A 27,118-nucleotide genomic window follows, 5' to 3' on the forward strand; every position below is an offset into this window, starting at 1 on the left:
GCTGCGGCGGACCAGGGTTCAGATCCTGGGTGCGGACATGGCACCGCTCATCAGGCCACGTTGAGGTCGCGTCCCACATCCCACAACTAGAAGGACCTGCAACTAAGATATACAACTATGTATGGGGGGGTTTAAGGAGATAAAGCAGAAAAAAAAAAAAAGAAGATTGGCAACAGTTGTTAGCTCAGGTGCCAATCTTTAAAAAAAATAAATAAATATTTTATTACTATGTCAGAAGGTGAATTATTAGAAATAAAGGCCTAAGATGAAGCTAAATGTAACTACAATGAAATATTTTCATAATTTAACTCAATCATCTCAATAATATTCTGGGAGTCAGTAGAAGAAAAGGGAATGGGATGGGCCTTAATTGCATCTGAGTACACGGTTTAGATCATCGAATCACAGGATTTCAGAGCTGAAGGGACTTTAGAAAGCATTGGTTTTAATCCCCCTCATTTCACAGATGACAAAACCAAACACCTGATGTTGACATGACCGTCCTCAGGCCTCACAACTTCAAGATGCAGAATTATAAGAACAAAATACCAGGAATGATGTGTCTGCTTTGAATTCTCCCTTTAAAGCTGTAAGTTCAAAAATAGCAAAAATGTAGCCATTATAAATCTAAATTTCCGGATCAGATTACAGATGGTAAATAAAGCAGCACCGGATTTGGCCTTCATGGGAAGGTGGGAAGGGGAAGGGACATCATTTAATCGTACATACAATCTCACCTTTGCACATTATACCTACTTGGTAAAAGCAACACACCCTCAACTGCAAAACACTCTGCCAGCAGTAGAATCTTAGAAAAATAAACATCTGTGTATGTACTGAGTTTAATTTTTCAGATGTTCGTACGTGTGGCACATAAGTTGTGAAAAGTGCACAGTTACACATTATTGTAAATCATGAATACATTTTCTCTCTTTCCTCCATTTTGTACATTTCTAGGAGAGGTAGCTCATCTCATGCATTTCTCAAGGGTCTGGCCAATTTGGACTTGGGAGACAGAGTACCTGTGTTCCCAGGCTCTGGCCGCTGGGTTGTAGTAGAGGCTTGAGAATGCAGGCTCATGGTGGTGTCCCCATCAGCATCCAGAATGTCCCTCGTGCTGCTGTACTTGGCCTGCATCTGGATTCCTACAGGGGTGAAGGAGAGCTGTGGTCAGATGGCCCCAGGCCGCCAGGCTACTGTGGGACAGTTCAGGAAGCGAGGCACTGAAAGGCATTCCTAATGTTCTTCTCTCCCAGCAAGTAGCAGGGGAAGCCTCTGACTCTAGTTCCTGCCTGGAGAAGCCCAGCCCCTCTTCTGTGAACTTGTGCTCTGAATGCCAAATTGGTCAGGCGGAGGGGAAGCAGCATGTGTTTTCTATTTGGGCGGTCTCTGTCCGAACAATGACTGAAGGTGTTGCCCTTCTCAGAGCTCTTTTGTTCATGTTTGTAATTCCTGTGTTACTACAGCATAAAGAAGACAAGACCTTACAATCACACAGATTCCTTCAGACTCTGCAGAACATTAATCAGTCACAGAGATACATACCACCCAATTTCTTACCCATCATATACTCACTGAGTCCCTTAGATTAAATTTAACCTCTCCAAGCCTTCATGAAAAGAGAAGAGTCTATAGGACAAGCTTCTTCCTTTCTCCAAAGGCAGGGTATAAAGCATCATATACTTGTAATGTCAGCACAAACGAGTCCTTTTAAGGATATTTAATCGATTCTACTCTTTCATGTTACAAAAAGAGAAATTGAAGCCCAGCTAGATGAAGTGATTGCTCTAAAGTCATGTAGCTGATTAGTGACAGAATTAGCTTTAAAAATGCTCTCCTGCTGTCAATTCAATCATCTTTCTTCTTACAGTATTTGGACTCAATTTAACATTTTGTAGCACATTTGATACATCATGATCATGAACAATTACACATTTTACTGGAAGTCAGGGCTCTTAGAATTATTACTGCCTGTGAGTTTGAGAAGCCAAGTAACAATTTTTGCCTAAATTTCCTAAGCTCAGAAGGAAATGAGAAGATTATTTTAGATGATGTACAAAAATTCTTCCTGAAGCTATATAATAGAAATATATTATTCAACCAATACTTTTCTATGTTTTAGGTAATAGCCAGGCTAAATCAAACATAGTAAATATAAAGGAGTGTGGAAGATTCTTCGGGTAGGGCAACCAGGCCCTATGAGGAACAAATCAGGAAGTGTAAATTGTGGATTCACTATGTGTCTCAAGCCATGTATTGTTCATCAGGTTATTCTAAATAAAACAAACCTAAAGAGACCTTTCTCCTGCATAATGACTTGTAAAAAGTAGGAAATCAAGAGCCAGCCCTGATCACCTTGTGGTTAAAGAGTTAAAGTTCAGCTTTGGGGCCCAGGTCAGTTCCTGGGCGGGGAACTCCACCACTCTGTCAGTAGCCATGGTGTGGCGGCAGCTCACAAAGAAGAACCAGAAGAATGTACAACTATCCTCAACTATATACTGGAGTTTTTTGTGGGGGGAGAAGAAAAAAGGAGGAAGATTGGCAACAGGTATTAGCTTAGGGCAAATCTTCCCCCTCAAAAAAAGTAGGAAATCAAAAATTATTTGGTCATTCACATTGGATTGATGATTTAGAAAATATTATAGAAGAGAAGTCAGTAAAAAATTTGAAAGGAGAGGTAAGAGAAGCACATATGAGAATGAAGCAGAAAGACAGAATATTAGAAATTGCGATAGCTAGGGCCTGAAAAAAAAACACACATTTAGGAGATGCTGGTAATTATGATTCTAATGCAATAGTGATTGGGATTATTTCCAAACTTCAGTGATTCAAGTAGATCCTTGATAATTTTTTTTTTTTTTAAGATTGGCACCTGGGCTAACAACTGTTGCCAATCTTTTTTTTTTTTCTGCTTTTATCTCCCCAAACCTCCCTGTACACAGTTGTATATCTTAGTTGCAGGTCCTTCTAGTTGTGGGATGTGGGACACCGCCTCAACGTGGCCTGACGAGCAGTGCCATGTCCGTGCCCAGGATCCGAACCCTGGGCCGCCGCAGCGGAGCGCGCGAACTTAACCACTGGGCCACGGAGCCGGCCCCAATCCTTGATAATTTTTGACAAGCAATATACATTGCTGCATTTTTATTTCTTACTTATTTTTTTAACAATGACAAAAATAGTTTTTGAACACTTACTTTTTGGCAGGTGCTATTCTGATTCTGGGATACATCAGTGTAAAACAAAACCCTGTGTACTTTTAGAGCCTACATTCTATGGAGGAAGGCAGATGATATACAAGAAAGAATAAGTAAACACATAGTAGAATATATGAGACTGTGATAAGAGATATGAAAATATATGGAGGGTAAAGGAAGTTAAGAATATAGAGGAAGAAGTAATTTTAAATAGATAATCAGAGTCAGCCTCATTTCAGAAAGTGATATTTGTTCAGAGACTTGAAAGAGGTGGAGGAGTAGGCCCTGCAGGTAGATGTCTGGGGTAAGAATCATTCAGGTAAAGAAAACAGGAAGCTCTAAGGTCCTGAAGTGGAAACATGTCAGCTGTGGTTGAGAAATAATAGAGAAACCAGTGTCCTAAATGGAATGAGTAAAGAGGAGAAAAGTAGATTAGCTCAAAGGAGTAAAGTGGGCCACAGTAATTGTCTTATAGATAATTGTAAAAGTCTTTTGTTTTTAGTTTTGATTTTTTTTTTTACTCTGACTTGTATGGGAAGTCGAAGAGAGTTTTGGTAGAGGGTTGACATGATTTGTTTTAAATTTAGTGGACTCACTTTGCTATGTCTGAATATGGACTATAGAAGGACAAGGCTGGATGCTGGGAGACTACTCTGAAAGTGATTCCAATAATTCAGGCAAGAGAAGATGGTGGACCTTGAATAGGTAAGTATTTCCTCTAGTATGATTATTACTCATCTTGAATTTACCTTTTAGACATAAATGCAGTTAGCAACTATTTTCTCTTTTCTGTCTCTTGGAAAAGTGTGGATGTTTTCTGTTCATTCCCATGTGCATTTCCATGTAAGCTGTAGTATAAACACTCTATCCACAGCTCAGGTATAGCATACCTTGGGCAACCCAGAGCAACTTAACTTTACATCATCACTTTTGTCATATTCATGCTTTCTCTTTAAGTCATGTTATTGTTACCTAGCCTGTCTGTTCTAGATAAGTACAGCTGGACAATTATCATCCAGAATTATCTTCCTTGATTATTATGACTTCTTCAACTCATCCACTCCATTCTAGGGGGGAACCAATTAAACCAAAAACAAATTAAACAAATTAAAACTGGCATCTCTTCAGAATCCCAGCTTGTGCCTTAATTTCATTCTCACCGTGGATTATCTTTGCTCTTTCCACATTTCCTTTCAGATAGTGACAACACAGGTTTGCATATTAAAAGACAGTAGTAAACTTCACCAAAAATCTCTATCTTCTTCTCTTAGATTTTTAAGTATTTAAGATCTCATATTTATTCTTCAACACAAAACTATCTACCACACTACCTCTTCCCCAAGGCCAAATGCATCATTATTTTTGCAGAGAAGGCAAACTGTGATAGTGTTTATTACACACAGCACGTAATCTGGAGGCCAAAGTTTCTTTGATTAACTTTTTTTTTTATTAAAGTGAAATTTTCATAACATAACATTGACCATTTTAAAGTGAAAAATTCAGTGAACTTGATACAATTTCTGTTCACATATTAATAAACACAGAAAGGCTGTAAATGCCTCTCCAATAATATGGAAATCCCCACTGGAAATAAAAATAGTACTAATGGGAAAGTTTAAAAAGAAAATAAGAAAGAAACGAATCATCATATGAGGAAACATAGTTATGTTCCAATAATTCGTTTTTACAGTAATTACTGAGGAATTGCTGAAAACTGCAAACACTAATAATAAAAAATAATAAACATGTTTTGCATTCCAAAATTTTAATACCTCTTCAATAAGTTTGGTTACATTTTTTCTATTCATTACCAGACCTTTTTTTGATTGGTAGTATTTTAAAAAGAGAAAGCTTTCTTATAAGAGCAGTTTTCCTATAATTTCACATTATACAAGAACCTAGTAGTCAGAAATGTGGCAGACATATTCTCTGGGCTATTTAAAAGATGGAGTTGCTGCTTTTTCATGACGCTTTTGATCACAATGATGACTATATTGATAAACAAAATAATAAAATAGCTCTGATTGCAGTAAAGACAATTTTTCATTTCTTCATTTAGCTATTTAGAAATATATTTTGTCCTCCCCCTGTGTCTGATATACTGCTAGAATTGGAGGAATAAATTATGGAAAGACACCATGTCTACTCCAGTGGCACTTATTAAGGACAAAAACAACTCTGGTATAGCCAAAAATTAAGATCTTCTTGAAACACCAAGGATCTGTGGCTAATCCCAGGTAAACACCAAATCAGTGGTAAAATCAAAATTCAAGTTCAGCTGCCCTGACTCCATTTCTAGGGTTCTATTAACTAGAACATAATACTGGCCTACCAGTAAAGTTGATATTTGCAAAAATCACAGCCTCTCCATCCTGTTGCTCAGCCAAGATTCAAAGTTGGCAGGGCTTTCTTGATGTTTTTAGCACTTATTTTGACCTTAATATCTCTATTTTCTGTTTTGTTTTATGCCCTCCTTAATATCTTACATACTTCTCTCTGCTCCTCCACACCAACATCCCATCATTGTATTCACAGTTTCTTCTCACAAATACTGTATGAGAGTACACTACAGAGTTGGTCGTAAATGATTGATAGGTGAATCCATACACAATTGTGAGATGAGTTTTCCTCCATAACTGTGCTTCTGATTTGAAACCTGTTAAAATAAAATAGAATGAGGTAATTAGAATAAACCTAACGAATACTGTCTACTGTCTACACAATGCTGAAATAAATTGGTAAGGATATTGGTGGAGAGAGTTTCTGAAGCGTCTATATTATTGGAAAAGGAAACTTGAATTTAGACTATATTGGTTCTCAAATGGTAACAGAATAGACTTCATTATTAAGGCAGAAAAATGACTCAAATTATTTTTTATGAAATACTACAAGGTGCATAAAATTAAATAAAGCTTCTGACAAAGAAGAAAAACTATGTAACATTCTGTAGAAAGTTCTTTATTTATCTTTCAACCTCTTACTAGAAGTCTATTTACCAAAAAAGCAGGAAGTATAGTGTAACAATTATTGGGTGTATATAGTGAGTACACCAGATTGAATTGTTAATGCTAAAGGGGAGGTAAGTTACTGCCACCAAGGAGTAGTAATATACCCAAATATTAATTTGGGCCCACTCTTGTGATTTTAGAAAGACTCCTCTAGTCAAATGTTTAAAAGAACAAAAGAAAATTCAAGACAAACAAGTGCCATAGAAAAGTAGGAGATATATTTTATCAAGATTGTATGTTAATAAATTCACTGATCTTGGGCTAGTGAAAATGAAAGAGTTAAGTGGTGTTAAAATCAAAATATGATCATATTCAGCAGTTTGTACCATTCACACCCAATGGTGCCTACCAGAAGCAAATGAAAAGCCATTGCGTAAACTTCAAATTAATTTTATAAACATTTAAGATATAATGTTAAACACGCTATCAAAAATCATCGGGGATCTAAGAAAACAAATCAACACAAATAAAAAAAGGAGAAAAAATATAATAGAAACAGACACACATGAGTATAAGACTTTGGAATTATCAAACATAGATGTTAAAGCAACTATACTCAGTATATTGTAGGATTTAAAAGGCAATATTGAGAATGTTGGAAGAAAGTCAGGAATTATAAATAGTGACAGGGTGGATTTGAGAAAGAACCAAGTTGAAATTATAGAACTGAAAAACTTACTAAACAACATTAAAAACTTAGAAAACTGGGGCCAGTCTGGTGGCACAGTGGTTAAGTTCGCACCTTCCGCTTTGGAGGCCCGGGGTTCACTGGTTCCCATCCCGGGTGTGGACATGGCACTGCTTGGCAAGCCATACTGTGGTAGGCATCCCACATAGAAAGTAGAGGAAGATGGGCACGGATATTAGCTCAGGGCCAGTCTTCCTCAGCAAAAAAAGGAGGATTGACAGCAGATGTTAGCTCAGGGCTAATCTTCCTCAAAAAAAAATCACAAAACGCAACTTAGAAAACCAATAGTGTTTTCAAGTGTTGGTGAAGATGGGGAGAAATGGCAATTTTCATAGTTTTTTTTTCTTGTGGGAATGTAAATAGTTCTATTTGGAAAGCAGAATGACAATTTCTTTTTCTTTTTTTTTTTTTTTTGAGGAAGATTAGCCCTGAGCTAATTGCTGCCAGTCCTCCTCTTTTTGCTGAGGAAGCCTGGCCCTGAGCTAACATCTGCACCCATCTTCCTCTACTTTCTGTGTGGGATGCCTACCACAGCATGGCATGCCAAGCGGTGCCATGTCCCACCTGGGATCCCAACCTGCAAACCCCGGGCCACCAAGAAGTGGAACATGTGCACTTAACCACTGTGCCACAGGCCAGCCCCAGACAATTTCTAAAAAAATACATGAAGATGTTTATAAACTTTGATGCAGCAACTGCACTTTGAGTTAGGTGTTGTAGAAAAATTCTTGAACATGTACTCAAGAAGGCCTATATAAAGGTATGCACTATAACATTATTTAAAAGGTCAATGAATTGCTAACAACCTAATTGCCACCAGCAAGGCAATGGATGAATAAATTGGTGGTCTGTTTGTATACTGGAATACCATTGAATAAGAGGATGTTGAGTGACTGAAACAAATTGTACAAGATTATGTAAGGGTGCTAATATATATTTAAATTTAAAACAAGTGGAAAATACCATGGTTTACAGACAATATGTAGATAGGTAGTAAAGTGTCAAAATCTAGATAAAATTGATATTCACCAATTTCAGTATAGAAGTAACTTCTGGAAAGAAATAGAGAGAAAAGGTGGTATCAACTGCATTTGCCACACTGTATTTACTTAAGAGAAAAGAAGATGACGTGAATATGTCCCAATGTGTCCAAATGTCAACATAAGTTGTTAAATCGAGATGGTAGGTATAGAGTGTTGACAACATTGGTCTCTGCATTTGCCTATTTATTAGCACAGTCATAAAAACATACAAACAAACTATTAAAACAATGATAAAAAAAAAACATAATGGAAGTTTTTATAGCAGGTTAGCCACAGATTAGAAAAAATTAATGAACTAGAAGACAGATGAGAGTGAATATCTAGATTACAGCAAAAAGAGAAAAAAGCAAATGAGACATATAGGATATGAGAATGGGTCTATAATGCTTGTCACTGGAATCCCAGAAGAAGGGAAGAAAGACATCGAGGAAGCAACATTTGGAGCAAGCATAGCTGAGAATTTTCCAAAGCTGAAAAAAGACATCAGATTTCAACCATCTATTACCTTCAAACAGCTGATCTTTCAAAAAAACAATAAAAAAGAGAAAAAAATAATAGCATCTTTGAATGGCTGAAAGAAAAATAATACAAATCTCTAATTTTATACTTGAAAATATTTTTTAGAAAAGTTGAAATAAAGACAGTGTTAGACAAACAGAAAACTTAACCCTAAAACTTCAAATCTAAAGGAAATAGTAAAGAATAGTCTTCAAATTTAAGTAAATGATTCAAAATGGAAAGTAGGAGAGGCAGAAAGGAATAAGAAAATGAAAATCATAAATATGTGGGGAAATCTAGATTAAGTGACTGCGTAAATCTATACATCTAGTGTTTTCTAGGGTTATATGTTTTTCAATCTAAGAGACCATAAACTGTTGATGTACCATTTATTTAATCTAATACTGTGAAATAAACTCATCCAAGATAAAAATTTAATAAAAAACAAAGGACTATTTTAGTGCAAGAATAAATAAAAAATAAAACTGCCAAACAGAAAAGTATTAAAATACACAAAAGTAATAGCATGCCAATCAGGGACGTAGTAAAGAGAGTACAGGAATATTCTAAGATTTTATACTGCCCAGGAAGAACGTAAAAAGGCCAATTAATATTAGACTTTGATGGTGAAGAAGTCATGCAATCTCTGGAGTAACTACCAAAAAGTTAGTAAGAGTAAATTCCAAATTGATATAAAAATTGCAGACTAATAGAAAGTACTAAATCAGTCTAAAATAAGGAAAGAAAAAGAAAAAGTAACACTGAATAGACCATACACTGTAAGATTTAATAATTCTAAATCTATCTGTGCCTGATAACGTGGCTCCAACACATCAAATAAAATGTTTACAGAATTCTAAGTAGAATACAATGGAAAATTTTAATACAATTCTCTCAGTATGAGAAGAAGCAGACAAAAATCAGGGAATTGCCATCACAATGAATATGTTTTCTGATTATAATGGAATAAGGCTGAAACCTAAAGTAAAGAGATAACTAGAAACACACATATACTTATAAATTAAGAATTACATTTTTAAGTAATTCATGAGTCAAAGAAAAACTCATAATGGAAATTAGGAAGTATTTTGAACTGAATGACAATGAAAATACATTAAAATGATAGCCTTAAATGCACATAGTTGAGAAAAAGAAAGGGTAAACTGTGTGTGTCTAGCATCCATACAAGAAGTTAGAGAGAGAACAGCAAGTTCAACACAAAGAAATTGGATGGAAGGAAGTAATAAAGACGAGAACCGAAACTAATGAGAGAAAGGAAAAAAAGGCACAGAGGGAAAAAAGAGAGAGCAACAACAAGCCAAAAGTTTTTTCTTTGAAAAGACTAATTAAATTGGAAAACTACAGCTACTGAGATTGAAAGAAGAAAAAGAAGAAAGAAATAGAGGTGCACACACACATGAATAATAGAAACTTCAAAGGAGAATATAATTTCATATTCTGCAGATATTAAAAAAAATAATGAATGACAATTGCAGTAAGGAGGACCTCAGCACTTTGTACTGGTTAATTTTATGTGTAAACTTTATTGGCCACAGCCAGATAAAATTATTTCCGAGTGGGCCGTTTGAATCAGTGGACTCAGTAAAGTGGATGGCCCTCCTTAACGTGGGTGGGCATCAACCAATCCACGGAGGGCCTACACAGAACAAAAAGGGAGAAGAAAGAGAAATTTGTTCCTTTTTCTGCTTCACTGCCTGAGCAGAGACATTTCATCTCGTCTCATCTTCTCCTTCCCTGGCGCTGGGAGTTACACCATCGGCTCCCTGGTTCTCAGTTCTTCATACTTGGACTAAATTACACCACAGGCTTTCCTGGGTCTCCAACTTGCAGACAGCAGACTGTGGGACTTCTCAGTCTCCATAATCATGTAAGCCAGTTCCTCATAATAATTCTCCATATATAAATTATTCCTCATCATGTGTGTATTAGTCAGGGTTAGAATTGAGAAGCTTGTTTCTCTGGAAACACAATGAGGAAGACTTTATAACCATGCAAATGTGCAATATGTTTTAAAAACTTTATAAAACATGAAATGTACTTGCTTTTAAAATTAACGATAATAGCATGTATCACACACTGTGTATAAGACACTATGCTAAGTGTTTTTATCTCCTTTATCTCAAAATACTAAGAGGTGGGTACTATTTTTTTTCTCATTTACAGATGAAGAAAGAGGGGCTCGGGTGCCTTAAGCAACTTATCCAATTTTACACAGTGAGTGGGCCAAACATTAACTCAAGCTGAGAACTGACTTCAAAACCTATGCTCTTAACCACAGTTTAACACTGAATGACAGTGATTGTTCCTTACTGGACAACTTCAAACAAACGCCCTTCTGGTAGGAAAGCTGAGGGAACTCTTGTGTTGATAGCTTTAGATGGCCACGTAGCCCTTTTGACTATAACGTCCTCCTCTATGTTCTTGTTTCCTTTTTTCCTGGCTCAGTCTTTCTCTCTCTCCATCACTCTGTGTCTTTGTCTCTCTCTTTCTTTACATGGTCAACAAATCAGCTTCTTAACTTCTTAGCATGCTCTCACCTCTCTGAGAAAGAAAGAAAGAAAGCTTTGTTTTTCCAGATACTTACAAGTTAGAAGAGAATATTGAGCCATCCTCCCAGAGCCATGGGCCTTCCTTCTGATGGCGAGAAAGTCCTATCCAAAATGAATTATCAGGTTGGGAAGACACTTGCCTTGCTATAAATTCCTGTAGGGAAGCATAAATACAAATACCCGTCAAGGAGAGAGACGTAGAGATAGAGACGATAGAGATAGAGAGACAAAGACAGAAGAGACAGAGAGACTGTTACAGACATTGAGAAAAAGACAACAGGTTAAATCACCTTGATGAAGGATGCATGCATACACTGGCTTAAACCAAGAGAAAAGTGCTGATTCTTGAATGCCATTGAGTGTTGCAAAAGGCATGTTTCATTTCTTGAGTCATTATTGTTTAATTTTTCAATAAAGGATAGATCCCTAATGTCAAATTGTGCTGTCTCCATTCAGCTATCTGACAAAATCCAAGGATGACAGAGTCCCTAGGCAATTTCCATAGATGACAGAGCACTATCTTAGCCTCAAACTGTAAATAAAAATTTACACAACCTTAGTTAAACATTTCTCCGAGTTAGATAACAACTTAAAAATAATTTAGTACCACTGCATGTTTTATGAATAAGTAATCTGAGGTTTAATGATGATATTTGAATTGTTAACAAATATAGCATAATACAGTAGCAATTATAGCAAAGTCTAAAAACCAGAAAGACTTCCAGCCTCATTCTCTTTCTTTGCCATGCATCTACTTCCATTAATTTTCAGATGAACTACAACTATTGGGTAAGATGTGACAGAAACGAAAAAAACTGAGACTAGTAAAAGTAAGTGGAGAAGTTATAGATTGTTTTAGTTTATAGTATAGGATGTTTCCTGACTATTAACCCCTTATCATAGCCTATCTGAGTTCTATCCTTCATTAATGATGGATTGTAAGTCCCGCTTTTTCTGTAGAATTTTCTCTGTCAACAGAGATCTCTCTTTGAATTCTTATCACATTTGTTGCCAATATCAGATATTTAACTTTTAATAGCTGTTGATTGTTTCTTTTTTTCTTACAAATTACATGAGCATTGCAATAGCAAGTTTAATTTTTTAACTTCTTTGCCTTTCCCAGTATTTTGCAAGGAGTAAAGGATTTATAAATGCATATTACAATTGCTGCTACTTTTCTTGATAATTATGATAAGGGGGATAATTTTCCATTTTAGCCCACCAAATTTAAAAAGTGAACTCCAAACCCATAAAAATGAGTAGTGGCCTGATTATTATAGTCGTGCAAACTTGAGAGCATTTGAAAAGATTTGTTTTAAGGTGAAATGTGCTTATTTTTTAAATTAATTAATTAAAAATAGCATAAATTATATGCTTTACCTGCTTAATGCATGCTATTATAATTATGGAGAATATTAAAGACTTCCTCTTAGGGAAAATTATCATTACATAGAAACTACTTCTGTTTTTCCGCTCGGTATAGACCACAGATAATTATAATTGAAATTGGCACTTACTAATTCTTCTGAGCTGTCTATCTTCAGGAGAGTAGAGCCCAGTTGAGAGCACTGCCTTTTACTTCTATCCCATGAATCTAATGATGTACTAAACAGATAACAGCTATTCTCATGCATGATCCAGTTAGGGGGACAAGAGCTGACAAGAACTCCTGGAAATAAAAGATAAGCACAATGAGGTTCATATGATAAAAATTCACTCTTTCAGTGCAAGCACCATTCAGCCTGAGGACACTTCATAAATAATCAATGAATTGCAAATAATATACTTTATTTTCAATTCAAATAATAGGGATGTTATTTTACAGAAGAGACAACATTAAAATCCCCCCTTCATTTAAAATTTAAAAATTGAGAACTATAAACAGCGTTTTAGACAGTCAACTCTCCTTTCCTTCTTGACATGTCTTCCATTCCTTCAAATTCATCCCAGAATTCCCTTTATCAAGGATAACTCTTAAAAAGAATCGACTTCAAGTTAATCATTGAAGAATACAGTAATTTCATATTAACGTTTTTTACAAGTGTGAGATCCATTTCAGAATGCAACTCTCCAAGTGAGAAAAGTAGAAGAGCAATTATTCACATTACATAGTATCTCTGTTTTGTATTATTAGCTACTTGATACAAATAGTGATGAGGTATGGGTCCAAAGATAGAAAATTGAAGTCAAAATATTGTCATAGTCAGTTATAATGCAATTGAAAATAAAGGTCAAGTGTATATAAAATCGTAATGAAATTGTGTGATTAAAGAAAAACAAGTTTAACCAGACTTTTCAGGATATATCTGTTAGGTCTATCTCTTTTGCATATGTTTAATTTAGCCTCAATTCTTAACACCATTTTTCCTTCTTTCCTTTTTGTCTCTTTCTTCCTTTCTGATGTCCTGTTTCCTATTCTAATTATATCACTTAAAAATGTCAGTTCCCTAAAGGGAGAGAGCATTTCTCTCCTTCACATTAAATTATACAATCTCCTATAGGCTTAAACGCATAGCCAGTTATAAACTAGTCACTGATTTGAAGAAAAAAAAAACAAAAACAAAAATGACTTAGAACTGTTCAGCCAAGTACATGGAGTATTTACAATATCACTTTACTGTTTACATGATGGGGCGTATTGTACTGAGATAATACTACCTGTGTGCCTGCCTTCCTTGAATGCATAATCACCGCATTTAAAATACTGTCTTCATTCCCTCTGTTCCAGGCCTTAGTAACAAGAATTAACCCTCCTGAATCAAGGGTTCTGTTAATCCTTTAACTCTTCCCTTGCCTTTGGTTGTGAGAGTCTTGGTGGGAGCCACACTCTCTTCTAAAGATGATTGTGTAGATTGACTGCAGCTCTCTTTATTTCTCGATGGAAAGTTGTCGTTCTTCAATGGGTTGCTCCCTGAATTGGATCTCCAAATAGCTTCATATACCAACAACAATAATAATGACAAGGAAAAAAAAGTCACTCTACTATGTTTGAAAATTAAAATCCCATAACTCATATTTTTCCTGGAGTATAAAGGGATACATTGTTGATTAACGATAAATAGAAAATACATTGCTGATGGAGAGGTAAAGATAGAAATAGATAGATAGATAGATAGATAGATAGATAGATAGATAGATAAACAGAAAGATTAGATGACAGATAGATTAGATAGATGGAAAGAAAGAAATAACTACTACGAAGGATGTGTAGTACAAAGAGAAAAATGATATAGAGAAGAAAGATTTTGAGGGAGAAAATAAGAGGCAAATGGAATACAGTCCGTTGGAGCCAAGATGGATTTGAAATAGTAATAAAACTATATTTCTTCTATTTGAAAATGGGAGCTTCTTCAGAACCTTCCCAGCATCTATAACAAATATATACTCAATAAACATTTGACTAATTAAGGAATCTAATGGAGGCTCTCTAAAGGCACAATAATACTTTATTGACAATAAAATGCATGAGATTTAAAATCTAACGTTTATTCATCCATCACAAAATATCTACTTAACACTTAGTAAGAGCCTCAGGTAATTCTTGGTATATCCAAAGGAGATTAGATTAAAGATTAGATAGAAAACAATTTCCTTAAATCATGAGACTCATAAAAATAGCTTGTAGTCTCTTTAGAGACTTTATTTCAGTAGGAAGATAAGTACTATATTGTACTTCCTTTTTCAGCTCCACTGGTTTCCTTCCATTAATTTATCCTGGGACTTCCACAGCTTTGAAACCAGCTATTCAAGGAGGGTAGTAGACCATATAGTTAAGAGTATGAGTTTTTTAGATAATTCACCTGAATTTCTAATCATGATCCCACCACTGACTGCTTTATGACCCTGGAAAAACAAAATAAACTCTCATTCTGTCACCTCCCTTATAAATAAAATGAGAATTAGTAGTACCAATTCAATAGGGTTAATATACAGATTAAATTTTATTATGCATATCAAGCTTTTAAAGAGTGCCTGGAACATTATAAATGCTTATGAAATATCTGTTGTTAACCTCCTCCACCAATACTCACCCATAGTACCCAGGACCACAGCTATCACCAGTATTACTAAACACAGGATTCCCAAAGTCACTGCAATGGGACACCAACGAGGAGATGCAGCACAAGTTCCTGAGGAGCCAGAGGGAGCAGAAATTAAATGAAGAAATAGAATGATGGGTCGAAAATCACTTTAATTCTACAGTTCATCAAAACCTGGCAAATTCTAGGGGCTGGCTCCATGGCCGAGTTGTTAAGTTCATGCGCTCTTCTTCAGTGGCCCAGGGTTTCACCCATTCAGATCCTGGGTGCAGACATGGCACCGCTCATCAAGCCATGCTGAGGCGGCATGTCACATAGCACAACCAGAAGGACCTATAGCTAGAATATACAACTATGTACTGGGGGGCTTCAGGGGGAAGAAGAAGAAGATAAAAAAAGAAGATTGGTAACAGATGTTAGCTCAGGAACCAATCTTCAAAAAAAAAAAAATCTGGCAAATTCTAAAGTTAATCACTGATACCCAGATACTCTAGTCATCTAGGATTAGTCTGGATTTTTCTCCACTTTAGCATACCTCTTAGGGTTCTGCAATTGTAATTTGGGCACAGTGTCTTGTTATTTATGCAGTCCTGATTTAAGTTTCACACTGATGTCCATGGGTCTTGACACTACCAGGATCCTTGAAATCCCACTTATTATTAGAAAAGGCAGTTTAATGTAGGGGAAATAGCATTGGTTACTAAAAGCAACCTTCCCTTTTCACTCATTTGTTGCCTTAGGCAAATTACTTCCTTTATTTTTTCATTTCTCTTTGTGAAAAATTGGAGTAACAATACTTCAAAAGATATTATTGTGGGTATTAAATGAGCTAACACACATAAAAATCACCTAGTTTAGAGACAACGAGCACATTACAGGTAACTCACTGTCCACACATATGCATAAACTCACAGTTGCCTCCCTACCTCTTGCATCATCCAATTTTTTCACTCTTCCTCAACAGATTGCCCAAGGGAAAAATTGCGTTAAGCGGTGAAAGGAAAATAATTGTGCAATGTGATTTTACCAGAAAGCAGAAGAGAGCAAATTCTGATGTCAAAACCTGTAAATAATCTCTCTGTTGATAACAGGGAATTCGTTTTATGCTAACATCACCACAGCAAGAACATAGCTCTACCTTTGACTGAGAATAAGCAGTGCAAGCATTTCAGAAAATTGTCAAATAGGAGAATGGGAGGAGACTAAATGACTCATTCTATGAAGAGAGAGATCTTTTAATGCCCTTCTCCATATTTCACTCCTTTTATATTTTGTTTAAGACTCATGTCTTCCTAATTGACTTGCTTTTGTTTAAAAAAAATCCAAATTAATCTCTTACCACAAAAATCATATCAGATTCAGGATTCTAAACTCTATGACTTCTGACTTCCTTTCGGCCTTTACCACAAAATCATGTTTGGTTTTTTTCCCTCACCTGCCTTGCATCCTTTCATTCTTTGCTCCAATATCCTGATGTTGTTCATATACACTTCTTTAAGTTTCCTTGACCTCCATTCTACAATTCACTCCTCTCTATCAAAAGGAACAAGTCACTCCCATTGACATTCTTTCATCTTTACATTTCATCACACTTATTACCAGCTCCTTCCTGCTGAAGTGCCTATTTCTATAGAATATAGAAATTGTATTTTCTGCCATCATAATAGTTAATGTAAATACTAATAATTAATTAATCATTGAATGGTTGCATGAGAAAAGCTTTAGTGTATATTCAAATTATCTTCAGTGATTTCTGAAAACCTTTCAAAACATATTAATAAAATCCCTACAATCACATCTCTCAAATTTTCTCCCCATATGGGTTTTAGTTGATGAAAATGAGAATTTTGAAGGCAGAAAGAAAAAATACCTTTCTCTGAGACCACAGGCCTCCTGGTGATGTCTCGAGAGCTGAAGTCTAACTGAGTATATCCATCTTCATCCAAATTTTCTAACCCAGAATGGTATTCCATTGTTCTACTGAGTTCCTGAATTGACATAGCGTTTGAGAACTCTCTCCTCTCTTCTCCTAACATAACTGCCTGTGGACAAAAGAGAATCTATGAGTCAAATCATGTGGGACAGTTATTTACTGAGCTTTAACAAGTTGAGCTTAAGTCGTCCAACCAGATATCCAAAAGCAGGAAATGAAAACTATGCTGTGGTAATTTCCCATTTGTATTTTTAGATCCTGTTTCTGACGCTAATGACTCAAGAAAATCATAAGGCAGTACAATAGATAAATCTTCATTTCAGACCAAATATAAGAAAAATGAAGAGATTAATGTCTTATGCTGCTTTCATTATTCTCTCACAACTGAATTTGATATTATTAATTGACTTGACCTGTGTAAACTATTAAACAATTTTGGTACCTTGAGTTCACCAGTACTTCACTATAAGTATCCATTCATTCATTTATTCATGTACTTGCTTATTCAGTAAACATTTATAGAATGCCCATCTTTTCAATTGGCAGGAGCTGGGGATACAAGGATAAATGATACCTGTGGAGAAGCTCATTGTCTAACAGAGGACACCTACAGATAGGTATATAAAGGATGCCATAAGGAGGTACACTGTTGTAACAACAGACAGAGGAAACAAATCTCTTCAGGATTTGTCAGAGATTAATAACACAAAGTGGTAAATTATTTTTTGAACAATTACTATGAGCTAAGTACTACTTATTGCACATGTTTTCTCATTCAATCTCAGTTTTCCAACAAGTCAGTGTGGGGGGTATTATTATTCTTATTTTCAAATCAAGAAAATGAGACATAGAAATTTTAGTCTCTTGCACAGTTTTAAGAAGCTAATAAAAATATTGAAGCCAGGAACCAAACCAAAGTCTACTCTTGCTGCAAAACTCATGGTCTTTTCTGTTATTCTGCACTGCCTCCTTCACCATTACATATTATGTTGCAAGTAGCTGGTTATGGAAAATTCTCCAACTGAAATATTATGCTAAATGTTTGATTTTTTTTTCGCCTCTTCCAATTTCCACAATAATGTCCAAATTAATGCAATGTGGAAAAGGCTTCTCACTGCTGGAAACTAGAGAGGTATCCAACCCATTTATAAGACTTTGAAGCAGAAGAATGAAGGAGACTTCTGTTGTCAAAGATAAACAAAGCCAGACACTCATTAAAGCCGTGAGAACAGATTTCATTCAGTAATACTATTACAGAGAGAAGAGAGCCCAGCATGAACTGAACTCAACTTCCCCAAAACAAAAGACTGGAGACTTTTTAAAGGCTGGGCTGTTCTAGGAGAAAGGCACAGAGTGGTATTAAGAGAGGGTTAATCCATGTGACTAGGCTGTCTGGATTTGTTAATTGGTGTTTATCCAGAAGGGAGACGAACTTCTGCTTTTTCTTTTTGCTGAGGAAGATCTGCCCTGAGCTAACATCTGTTGCCAATCTTCCTCCTTTTTTCTTTTCTATGAGCCGCTGCCACAGTATGGCCACTAACAGATGAGTAGTGTAGGTCCAAACCTGGGATCTGAACGTGGGCCACAGAAGTGGAGTGCGCCAAACTTAACCACTAGGCTACCGAAGCCAGCCCAACTTCTACTTTTATGAGAGGAGGCAGTAGTGCATGTTGAAGCAACGTGGCCTCCACTGAAGTTAGGCTGTTATCCTCCCATGGAGACTAAGAGTGTAAAAGTCTCTAACTCCCTGAATGGCTGCATTTCAAAGAGATGGCTCTCAGGTCCTCAAAGAAACAGTTTTGGATAGTAGATTTACACCTCAAGGGGGTAGAGAAAGGATCTATAATTGCAAGCTTCCTAAAGTAACTGCTCTAAGAGGGGATCCAGGGACCTGCCTATCTGTCTATCACCAAGTTTTGACTAGAACAAACAGTAAATTCTCCTAGAAGCATTGAGCTTTCTCAGGTAGGCATTTTAAGAGGAGCTGGGGTCATCCTAGGAACTTGGCCTTAAGCTGCAAGAAACCATGCTAGAATTTGTCAAGTGTCTTAGTGCAGAGGTTTGGATGAAGTTGTTATATGCTGAGAATTCTGGAGTTCTCACCAACAACATATGCAAGTGTAAGAGAGTTCAGCGGAAAATAAATGAGTTTCTATTTCTTACCCAGGCCACCACAAAAGTTTTACTAAGGGGCCAGCCTGGTAATGTAGTGGTTAAGTTCACGCACTCCACTTCAGTGGCCCAGGCTTCACCCGTTCAGATCCTGGTCGTGGACCCACGCATCCTTCATCAAGCCATGCTGTGGTGGCATCCCACATAGAACTAGAATGACCTACAACTAGGATATACAATTATGTACTGTGGCTTTGGGGATTAAAAAAAAGGTGGAAGATTAGCTCAGGGCCACTCTTTCTCACCAAAAGAAAAAGTTTTACTGACTTTTTGTAGACACATTGCAAAGTAGTAATGTGGATCTAATCTCAACATCCATCAGTTGATCATCTTTCAGTTCTAGAATGCAGCCCTTGGAAAGCAGAGGATAGTTGGAAAGCAGGGGATTTTTTCACAGAGTGAATAAATCGGCTCAAGGAAGAAGTCAGCCTACTAAATACAACTAGAGAGTCATAATGAGGGAAGCACCTTCCAGGCAATAATAAAAGCCTGGCTTTTTACTGCCAATTCAGACCCTCAATGGGAGGATCTTTATGTAATAACTTTTAATTTTGACGACCACCTTCCTCTATTTAATTACAATCCTACAAAAAAATTGGCTAAGTTGTCAAAGAAATTTTTCAATAAATGTAAACTTTAGTCTTCTCTTTTTGTCTGAGACTAAAACAACTGAACAGCAATTACACAAATTATTGATAAACTAGGAAAAAAATCCCTCAGCATTTCAAGGGGCAGGAAGAGGTTGAGGAGAAACAGTCTAAGTATTCACAGAAAAATACCCCTGCTTAAATTTTAATGTAAGAAACAGGTGAAAAACAAAATAATTTAACGTAAAAAAACCCAAAACCCCTGAAAACAACAATGAATTATCTAATTCATATTCTCCGTGAAATTTGACGAAAAATTGCATCCATCCAGCAAGTTTTTTCTTCAAAGAAAAATGAGGAACCTAACAAGAGCTCTTAGAAATGAAAAACACATTTTATAAACTAAAGCTACAATTAATTGAATCGAGTCAGATTGAATATTACATCAATAAAACAGTCAACAGAACTGCATTCAGAATAGCTGAATTAGAATTTGTCATGCTGTCATTTCTACAAATATTAAGCTGTTGTTAACAGTAGTGTTTGCTGTCAGAATTAAATCTCAAAACATAATATCCTTCCCAAATAAATATCTATTTTAGTAGATGTACTAGAATGAGTGTTAGATCAGCAAAAAGAAACACAGGAGAGTCTGAGGCATATATCCAATGTGACTCTTTGGAAAACTTTTACAAATAAATGAAAAAAGAGAAATAAATAAAGATACAAACTTATAGAAATAAATGAATAAGTTAATTTATTAGAAAACAAGATTATTAAAAATAAACTAAGTATTCACTTAAGAACCATTGTAGAAAAAACAACGTAAGTCTTCAGGATTCAACATTCTAAAGTACCTTCTCCACTGATGTTTACAAGTTTCAGAAAAAATCCCCAAATTTCACCTCCAATTTTAATGCTAACTGGAGGTTCTCCTCCCTTCATCCCTCACTCTCTTCTGTCCTTTCTCCATATGTCCATTAAACAATTAAATATCTACTGAACATTTGCTATCTCCTCAGAAGCCTAGATACAAAGAAGCATGAGGCCCAATCTCCATCCTAATTGGTTTCACGTTATATTTGGAGGATAAAGACAAAATTTTATTTAAATCGTTTATGCATTCCTCGGTTTAGACAGACCACAAAAATTACTTAGCTTTATTCACAGCACTCCTTCCAGTGTTAGTTTTCTGCTTTCTACAAGTGAAGTAATTGAATGGAATCCTTTCTTAGAGTGCCTAAAAAAATTTTAAAGAAACCAAAGGCTCTCTTTATAATCAATAAATACCTCACAGTGAACATGTGCCCTTCACCATCTTTTCCCAATCTACCTTCTCTTTTCTGAATCTGTTTATGTTCCAGCTACCCTACTGTTCCAGCAGTTTCCTGGTTTCAGTTTGCTGCATTGTTCACATTTCACATAGAACCTCAACTATCCCAACCCAGCACCTTTTCCTCTACATTATTGGGGAATGGGGGAGTGTATATAGGGTATGTAAACATCACTCTCACATGTCACTTGTATTTAAAACTTCCAGGTCTCCCCAAGGAAGAGATGATATGTATGTGGCATTTTCTTATTGTTAGATGCTTATAACCATGTTCGTCATTAATCTTTGAGTTCCTTGAGCAGTGATGTACCTAGCACATTCAACACCTGCAACAGTTCTTTCAGGGTGTTTTACTTCCCTCTCTTCTATATAAAAAAATAATTTTCATTAATAAACATGACAAGGAATGAGTGGTAATAATGGCCATAAAATAAATATAGGTAGTGAATATTTTTTATTTAACTTGGTATAAAAAATCATACCAGTAAAAATAAAAATGTGCATATAAATGTGTGCATTAAAATAAAAATAAATGTTATCATACAAACTAATTTTTAATTATATAGATAAAGTCTTTTCAATTATATTGATGCATTTTTTGGAAAGGGAGAAAGAATTTATACCTATATATAGGTATGTCACAGTAATAAATAATAATATTACAATTTTTGCTTTAGACCCTTACCTTCTCCAAATTTGTCAATGGTGTTATCAAAATTAATCTTTTTTACATGTTCCTGTTGAGTAGTTTAACCAGACACATCAATTTGTCTTTGCTCATTATTGACTGAAGATCACTTTTTGCTCATTTTAATTCTGAAAAGTTTCTTTCACCGAAGCAACAGATGTGTAGATAGGAAAAAGATTTATACATAGGATATGTTTGGCAAAGATTTATAAAAATCCAATTTCACAATTACTCCAGAAATTGCAGTATTTCGCATGTCTTTATTTCTTCAGGATCAATTTTAGAAGCTTTCAAATGTCTCTGCAAGTTGAAAAGTTATATAAATACAAATGATAATTACAAATGGTCTCATAGAATGACAGTTGAAGTAGCTAAAGTTCTGTTTCTTTGACTTTATAATCACTGTGCAATGCTATCAATGTTTATTTTAAATCTACCCTTTAAACATAGAATATTCCATAATGAGTAATTGCAAATAATGCAAATTGAGTAAGTGGTATTCTGAGTGAACTTAACCAATTCCGGATCATTCCACTGTTCCAAAGCCACGTATGTCAGTATAACTGGGATTCTGTGAATTAACTTCCATGTAGAAAACAATGTTTACTGAAGCATGTTAACTTGAAGCATATACATACAAGAATATGTGTATATTTTTACATACATATACAGTCAATCCTCATTATTTGTGGATTCCAGAATTGCGAATTTGCCTACTTGCTAACATTTATTTGTAATCCTAAAATCAATACTCACAGCACTTTCCCGGTCATTCACAGGCATGAGCAGAGCAGCAAAAAATCTAACTCATCCAACATGCACTATCCTTGATGAGTTTGACAGGCAACATTCTGCCTTCTTTTTCCAGCTTTCATACTGTAAATGAATGTCCTTTTCGTAGTCTATTTAGGGCCATATTTTTTTCATTTTTGCACTTTTTTGTTGGTTGTGTCACTGTTTAAAATGCCCTCAAGCATAGTACTAAAATGCTGTCTAATGTTCTTAAGTTCAAGAAGGCTGTGATGTGCTTTATGGAGAAAATACATGTGCTAGATAAGCTTTAATCAGACACAAGTTATAGTGCTGCTGGCTGTGAGTTCAATGTTAGTGAATCAGGAATACATACTAGCCAAGGTGTCTTTAAAGAGAAATATACATAAGACAAGTTTGTATATTGATCTATTGACAAAAAGTGTTGTGAGCAGACACTCACAGGAGCCTACCTTTATATTTCTCCTTGGAGCAATAGTTATTCAGTGTTCTCTGTGACTTCACAGAACATAACTACACAAATAACAAGAATTGACTGTGTAGATAGATAGTTTTAAAACTCAATAGTAAACACAATAATTGTTTAAAACTTTGGGCAACAAAAGATATTTTCAAGCAACATTTTATCACTGACATTTTTTAGTATTGCTGCTACATGGTGATATAAAAGCAGACTAACTTTTTAATAAATTTTATTACTTTTTAAATTCTCTACAGATAATTCACCACCCCATTATTGCCTTCTGAACTCTCTTGGCTATATCTTCTCTGGTCCATAAGGATCTAAATACTCTGGTGCATATCTTTCTAAATTCATTTCCTAATCATCTCCCTTCAGCATCCATAGTCTTGAAACACTGACCTTCTTTTTTATCACAGAACACATCAATTTGTTGCCGTCTCAGAGACTTTGCATTTATACTTTGGGTGAAATTCTTTGTCTTGAGAACATTGCATGGTGGGATTTTTCTTTATAATCAGTTTTCATTCAAACATCACCCTCTCTGGGAGGTCTTCCCTGATTACTCAACATGAAGCAGAATATGACCAGGGTGACTGTCCATCGCTCTAGATCACATCATACAGCATTTTTTTTTCTTCAAAGCACTTCACACTATATGAGTATATCTCATTATCTCATCTGTTTATAATTAGACTCACCCCATCCACATGTTTGTAAGCTTCACAAGTTAAGAATCTTGCTTGTCATGTTCATTGATATATCCCAAGAAGCTAGAGTAGCTTCTGATTCAGTGTAGGTTATCAATAAATATATGTTAGGTCAATGTATAAATAAAATCATAAAAATAAATAAAGATATTTTAAAATTAATAATATATGTACAAAATATATAGGTACATTCATATGTTATAGGCTAAAATTACCCAATTTTATTGTCTGATTCAGTTTATCAACTCCAAAAGGACAAGCATTCTCTGTCTATAGGTGTCCTGTGTCCAATGTCTGGTACATGCCTCAGAAGTCTTGTCCACTGGGGAAAATAGACAAGAAAACAAGCAATGATACTTCTTAGTATAAGCAACTAGTATAAGAACTAAACTATTGGTAAGTCCAATTTCTAGTCCCAAATCACAACCAAGTTGTGTTTAAATTGGCTCTGGAGAGCAGGGGAAAACAAAGAATGATGGGTGTAATTTTCAAGTGGTGTTGTTTTTTGTGTGTATATTTGTTTGTTTGCTTTAGGTTATGTGTGCCCTTGGCCCTCATTCTTCCACTCACAATGGCTCTTCTTTATTGTGTCTGGTTTTGTTCCTATATGGTCATCCATGTTTTGGTCAAACACATTAACTATATTTTCTTTTTATTCCTGTGCCCATAAACTCAGCATCTTCTTTAATAGGAAGCAAAATATAGCACAATGTGATGCAGGAAAGTCTCTAGACTTCCCCAGAATTGATGCAACCAGAGCATGTCTGATTTTACTTGTTTCATACATTGGAATTTCGTACATAATTTCACCTGGAAAAAAAGCAATTGAACCCACAAGATATTTGGAAGTTATTCACTGATATGTTCTGTTCTTTCTTTCTTTTTTTGTTTTTTGGTGAGAAAGACTGGCCCTGAGCTAACATCTGTTGCCAATCTTCCTCTTTTTGCTTGAGGAAGATTATCCCTGAGCTAACACCTCTGCCAAATCCTCCTCTATTTTGCATGTTGGGTGCCTCCACAGCATGGCTTGATGAACAATGTATAGGGCCATGCCTAGGATCTGAACCTGTGAACCATGGGCTGCTGAAGCAGAGCAGGAGAACTTAATCACTATGCCACCAGGCTGGCTCCCCATTCATTTTTTAAGGAGGGGAATCAACGTGAGATAGGGCACTTAAATTGCATAGGGGAAAAAAATGTCCAAGTTCTTGGCAGAACTTCTAAATTCAAAGTCTGCGTTCTATCTAATAAACGCTTCTCATGTTGCCTTATTGCTCCTAATTCTGTTCACTGATTGAGTGACTTTAGATAGGTTGTTTGATTTTCACTGCTTCTTTCCTCACCATTGAAATGATGATGAATCTCAAACCACTGTCAGGATGCTTGGATGATGTAGAAGAAAGATACAGGATAACTAAAAAATGAAGACAGATTTCCTGTGGTATGAGATCTGAGCTAAGTTGGTATGAATTAATCAAAAAGATTTAGCAAAATCAGGCAGGAGTGAATAATGTGATGGTGCCATCTGCTGCTTTGCATTAGGAATTTCAAGGCAAGTTAGAGGAAGTTAATTCACCTGCGGGTAAAACTGAAGAATTTCTGTAGGCTGGACCTAACTCACAATAAAAATGTGATTTTCACTCTACCTAAAGGCATTTATATTTCTTTATACCTAATAAATTGTGGTTGTTAGCAGTTATCTTCTGTTATGAGCAGCCGTTGGATTCCAGCAATGATTACCATGTATGTTTATTTAACTTCTAATTTTTAAGTTCTGTCACCATAATACAGTCTCCTGGCGGGCAGCAAACTTGTTGTTTGCCACTAATTCCCAGCATCTAGACTTGTGCTTGCCTGTATTAAATGAATGAATAAATTGTATATATGTAGCTATTTTTAATTTAGTTGTTTATTTTCTTCCTCCACATTAGACTGTAAACACCATGAGAATAGACTCTGTATATTCATTGCTGTCTACCCTGTTAGCACTAGAGAAAGAAGGCATTCAAGAGAGAGTTGTTAAATGTATGAATGAACAAAAAAAAAGTGAGAAAAATTTCTAATAAACATCTGTTTGTCAAAGTAAATTAGAACAACTTGGAGGAAGCAAATATCCTGATATAATTACTTTGGTGTTTAAGTTACTGAAGTATATAATCAGGTATTTTAAAACTATATATTGGGCATCCCATGTCATTTCAAAAATGTTCAGTGCAACACACATGTTTAATAAGATGGGCATAATATTTAGAAAAAGTTGTTCATTCAATTTTGGGGGGGGGTTCTTGAGGCTTGTTGCAGATAAATAAGACTTAGTGCTATGTAAGCTTATCTCAGAAAAGAGCTGAGCAAAGGCAGCTGATTTGATATTTACGAACATATTGAGGTAGATTCCTGCTGTCAGTCTTATAGGATGCTTTACTGAATTCAACTTATTTATATCACTATTGGATTGTTTATCCTCTAAGAGTAGAATTGTAAATTATCTTTCAGCTGTGCTCTTAATGGAGTGAAAGAACTAGGGAAGACGTGAAGCATGTGACTATTCATCAGTGTATAATATGGGCCATCAGGATTAAATGTGTTCTAACCAAGGGCCATGTTAATAATTTTAAAAGCCATTTAGATTTTCTTATGGTCCAGGTACAAGTCAGATGGCTAATATTCTTACTCAGAATTCTGAGTTTCCCAACTGTACAAGTGCTTAGAACCACTTACTCCTCTCTAATTTTTTAAATTTGCTCCCAGGAAAGTAGTGGTCCATCAATTTTCTGGTTCATGGCATCTTGCACGGATTAATACCTGGCACACTGTGGGATGAGGATGAATGATCATGGAGGAGTGGAGGTTGAAAGGATTTGGGAAGTAAATGTCAGTGCAAAGGTACATTTGTAATTTTAAGGTATAAAGATTGGATATTTTAAATTTGCTCATTTTACTTGCTAAGATTTAAAAACTTGAACAATAGATTCAGGAAAGCATACATATTCTGCCCATGTTTCCAAACCAGTAGAGCCTGTCTGTGAAATACTCTAAGGTAATCCAGTATTTGAAATAATATTCACGTACTATTTCACTCAGAAATTATAGTCACTCATCTACCCCTATACTGACCCCAATGCCTTGCAGAGCCCTAATAGACTCAGAAAATCTCTATAAAGAAGAAACTGAAGAGATGCTGAACAACACTTTTTATAGTTAAGGAAACAAGTGCCAAATCAGGGGACATTTCACAGCACACTACTTCAACAACAAGAGCAACAAAAAAGAAGAAATGTCTATAACCACAATTAAAACTAAGTTAAGAAGGTTTTTAAGTTATTTGCTCAATTTGCTGTAAGAGTTTAAGAACCTACTATCAAAACCAGAAACACTTGTAGGATCCTATAAAGACAGAAAGACAAAGAACTAATAGTATAAATA

General features: G+C 35.6%; 2 protein-coding genes across 7 annotated transcripts in view; both read right to left on the reverse strand.

Moving 5' to 3' along the window:
• Positions 1 to 5,823, reverse strand: part of CLEC1A (C-type lectin domain family 1 member A) — a 23,180-nt gene extending 17,357 nt beyond the window's left edge. The window contains exons 1-2 of the mRNA XM_014740670.3: positions 5,685 to 5,823; positions 1,023 to 1,145 (exon numbers count right to left, since the gene is read on the reverse strand). Coding sequence (XP_014596156.3) covers positions 1,023 to 1,145; positions 5,685 to 5,718 — 157 coding nt within the window. The 5' untranslated portion in view covers positions 5,719 to 5,823. The remainder of the gene's footprint in view (positions 1 to 1,022; positions 1,146 to 5,684) is intronic.
• On the reverse strand, positions 4,619 to 17,169 carry CLEC7A (C-type lectin domain containing 7A). Of its 6 annotated transcripts, none has more exons than XM_014740671.3 (6): positions 16,912 to 17,159; positions 15,033 to 15,131; positions 13,796 to 13,933; positions 12,519 to 12,670; positions 11,037 to 11,155; positions 4,619 to 5,850 (listed from the first exon to the last, which is right to left on the reverse strand). In XM_014740671.3, the coding sequence occupies exons 1-6, from the start codon at positions 17,075 to 17,077 to the stop codon at positions 5,724 to 5,726; spliced, it is 801 nt and encodes a 266-aa protein (XP_014596157.3). In that variant the 5' UTR covers positions 17,078 to 17,159; the 3' UTR covers positions 4,619 to 5,723. The 6 variants fall into 6 exon arrangements, with proteins under 6 accessions (XP_014596157.3, XP_014596158.1, XP_070125960.1 ...); XM_005610931.4 differs by lacking the exon at positions 4,619 to 5,850 and adding an exon at positions 9,200 to 10,410 and having other exon boundaries at positions 16,912 to 17,163; XM_014740672.3 differs by lacking the exon at positions 13,796 to 13,933 and having other exon boundaries at positions 16,912 to 17,169.
• Between the last annotated feature and the right edge of the window lie 9,949 nt (positions 17,170 to 27,118).

The sequence above is a fragment of the Equus caballus genome, chromosome 6 (assembly GCF_041296265.1).
Source record: "Equus caballus isolate H_3958 breed thoroughbred chromosome 6, TB-T2T, whole genome shotgun sequence".
NCBI classification, from domain to species: domain Eukaryota; kingdom Metazoa; phylum Chordata; class Mammalia; order Perissodactyla; family Equidae; genus Equus; species Equus caballus.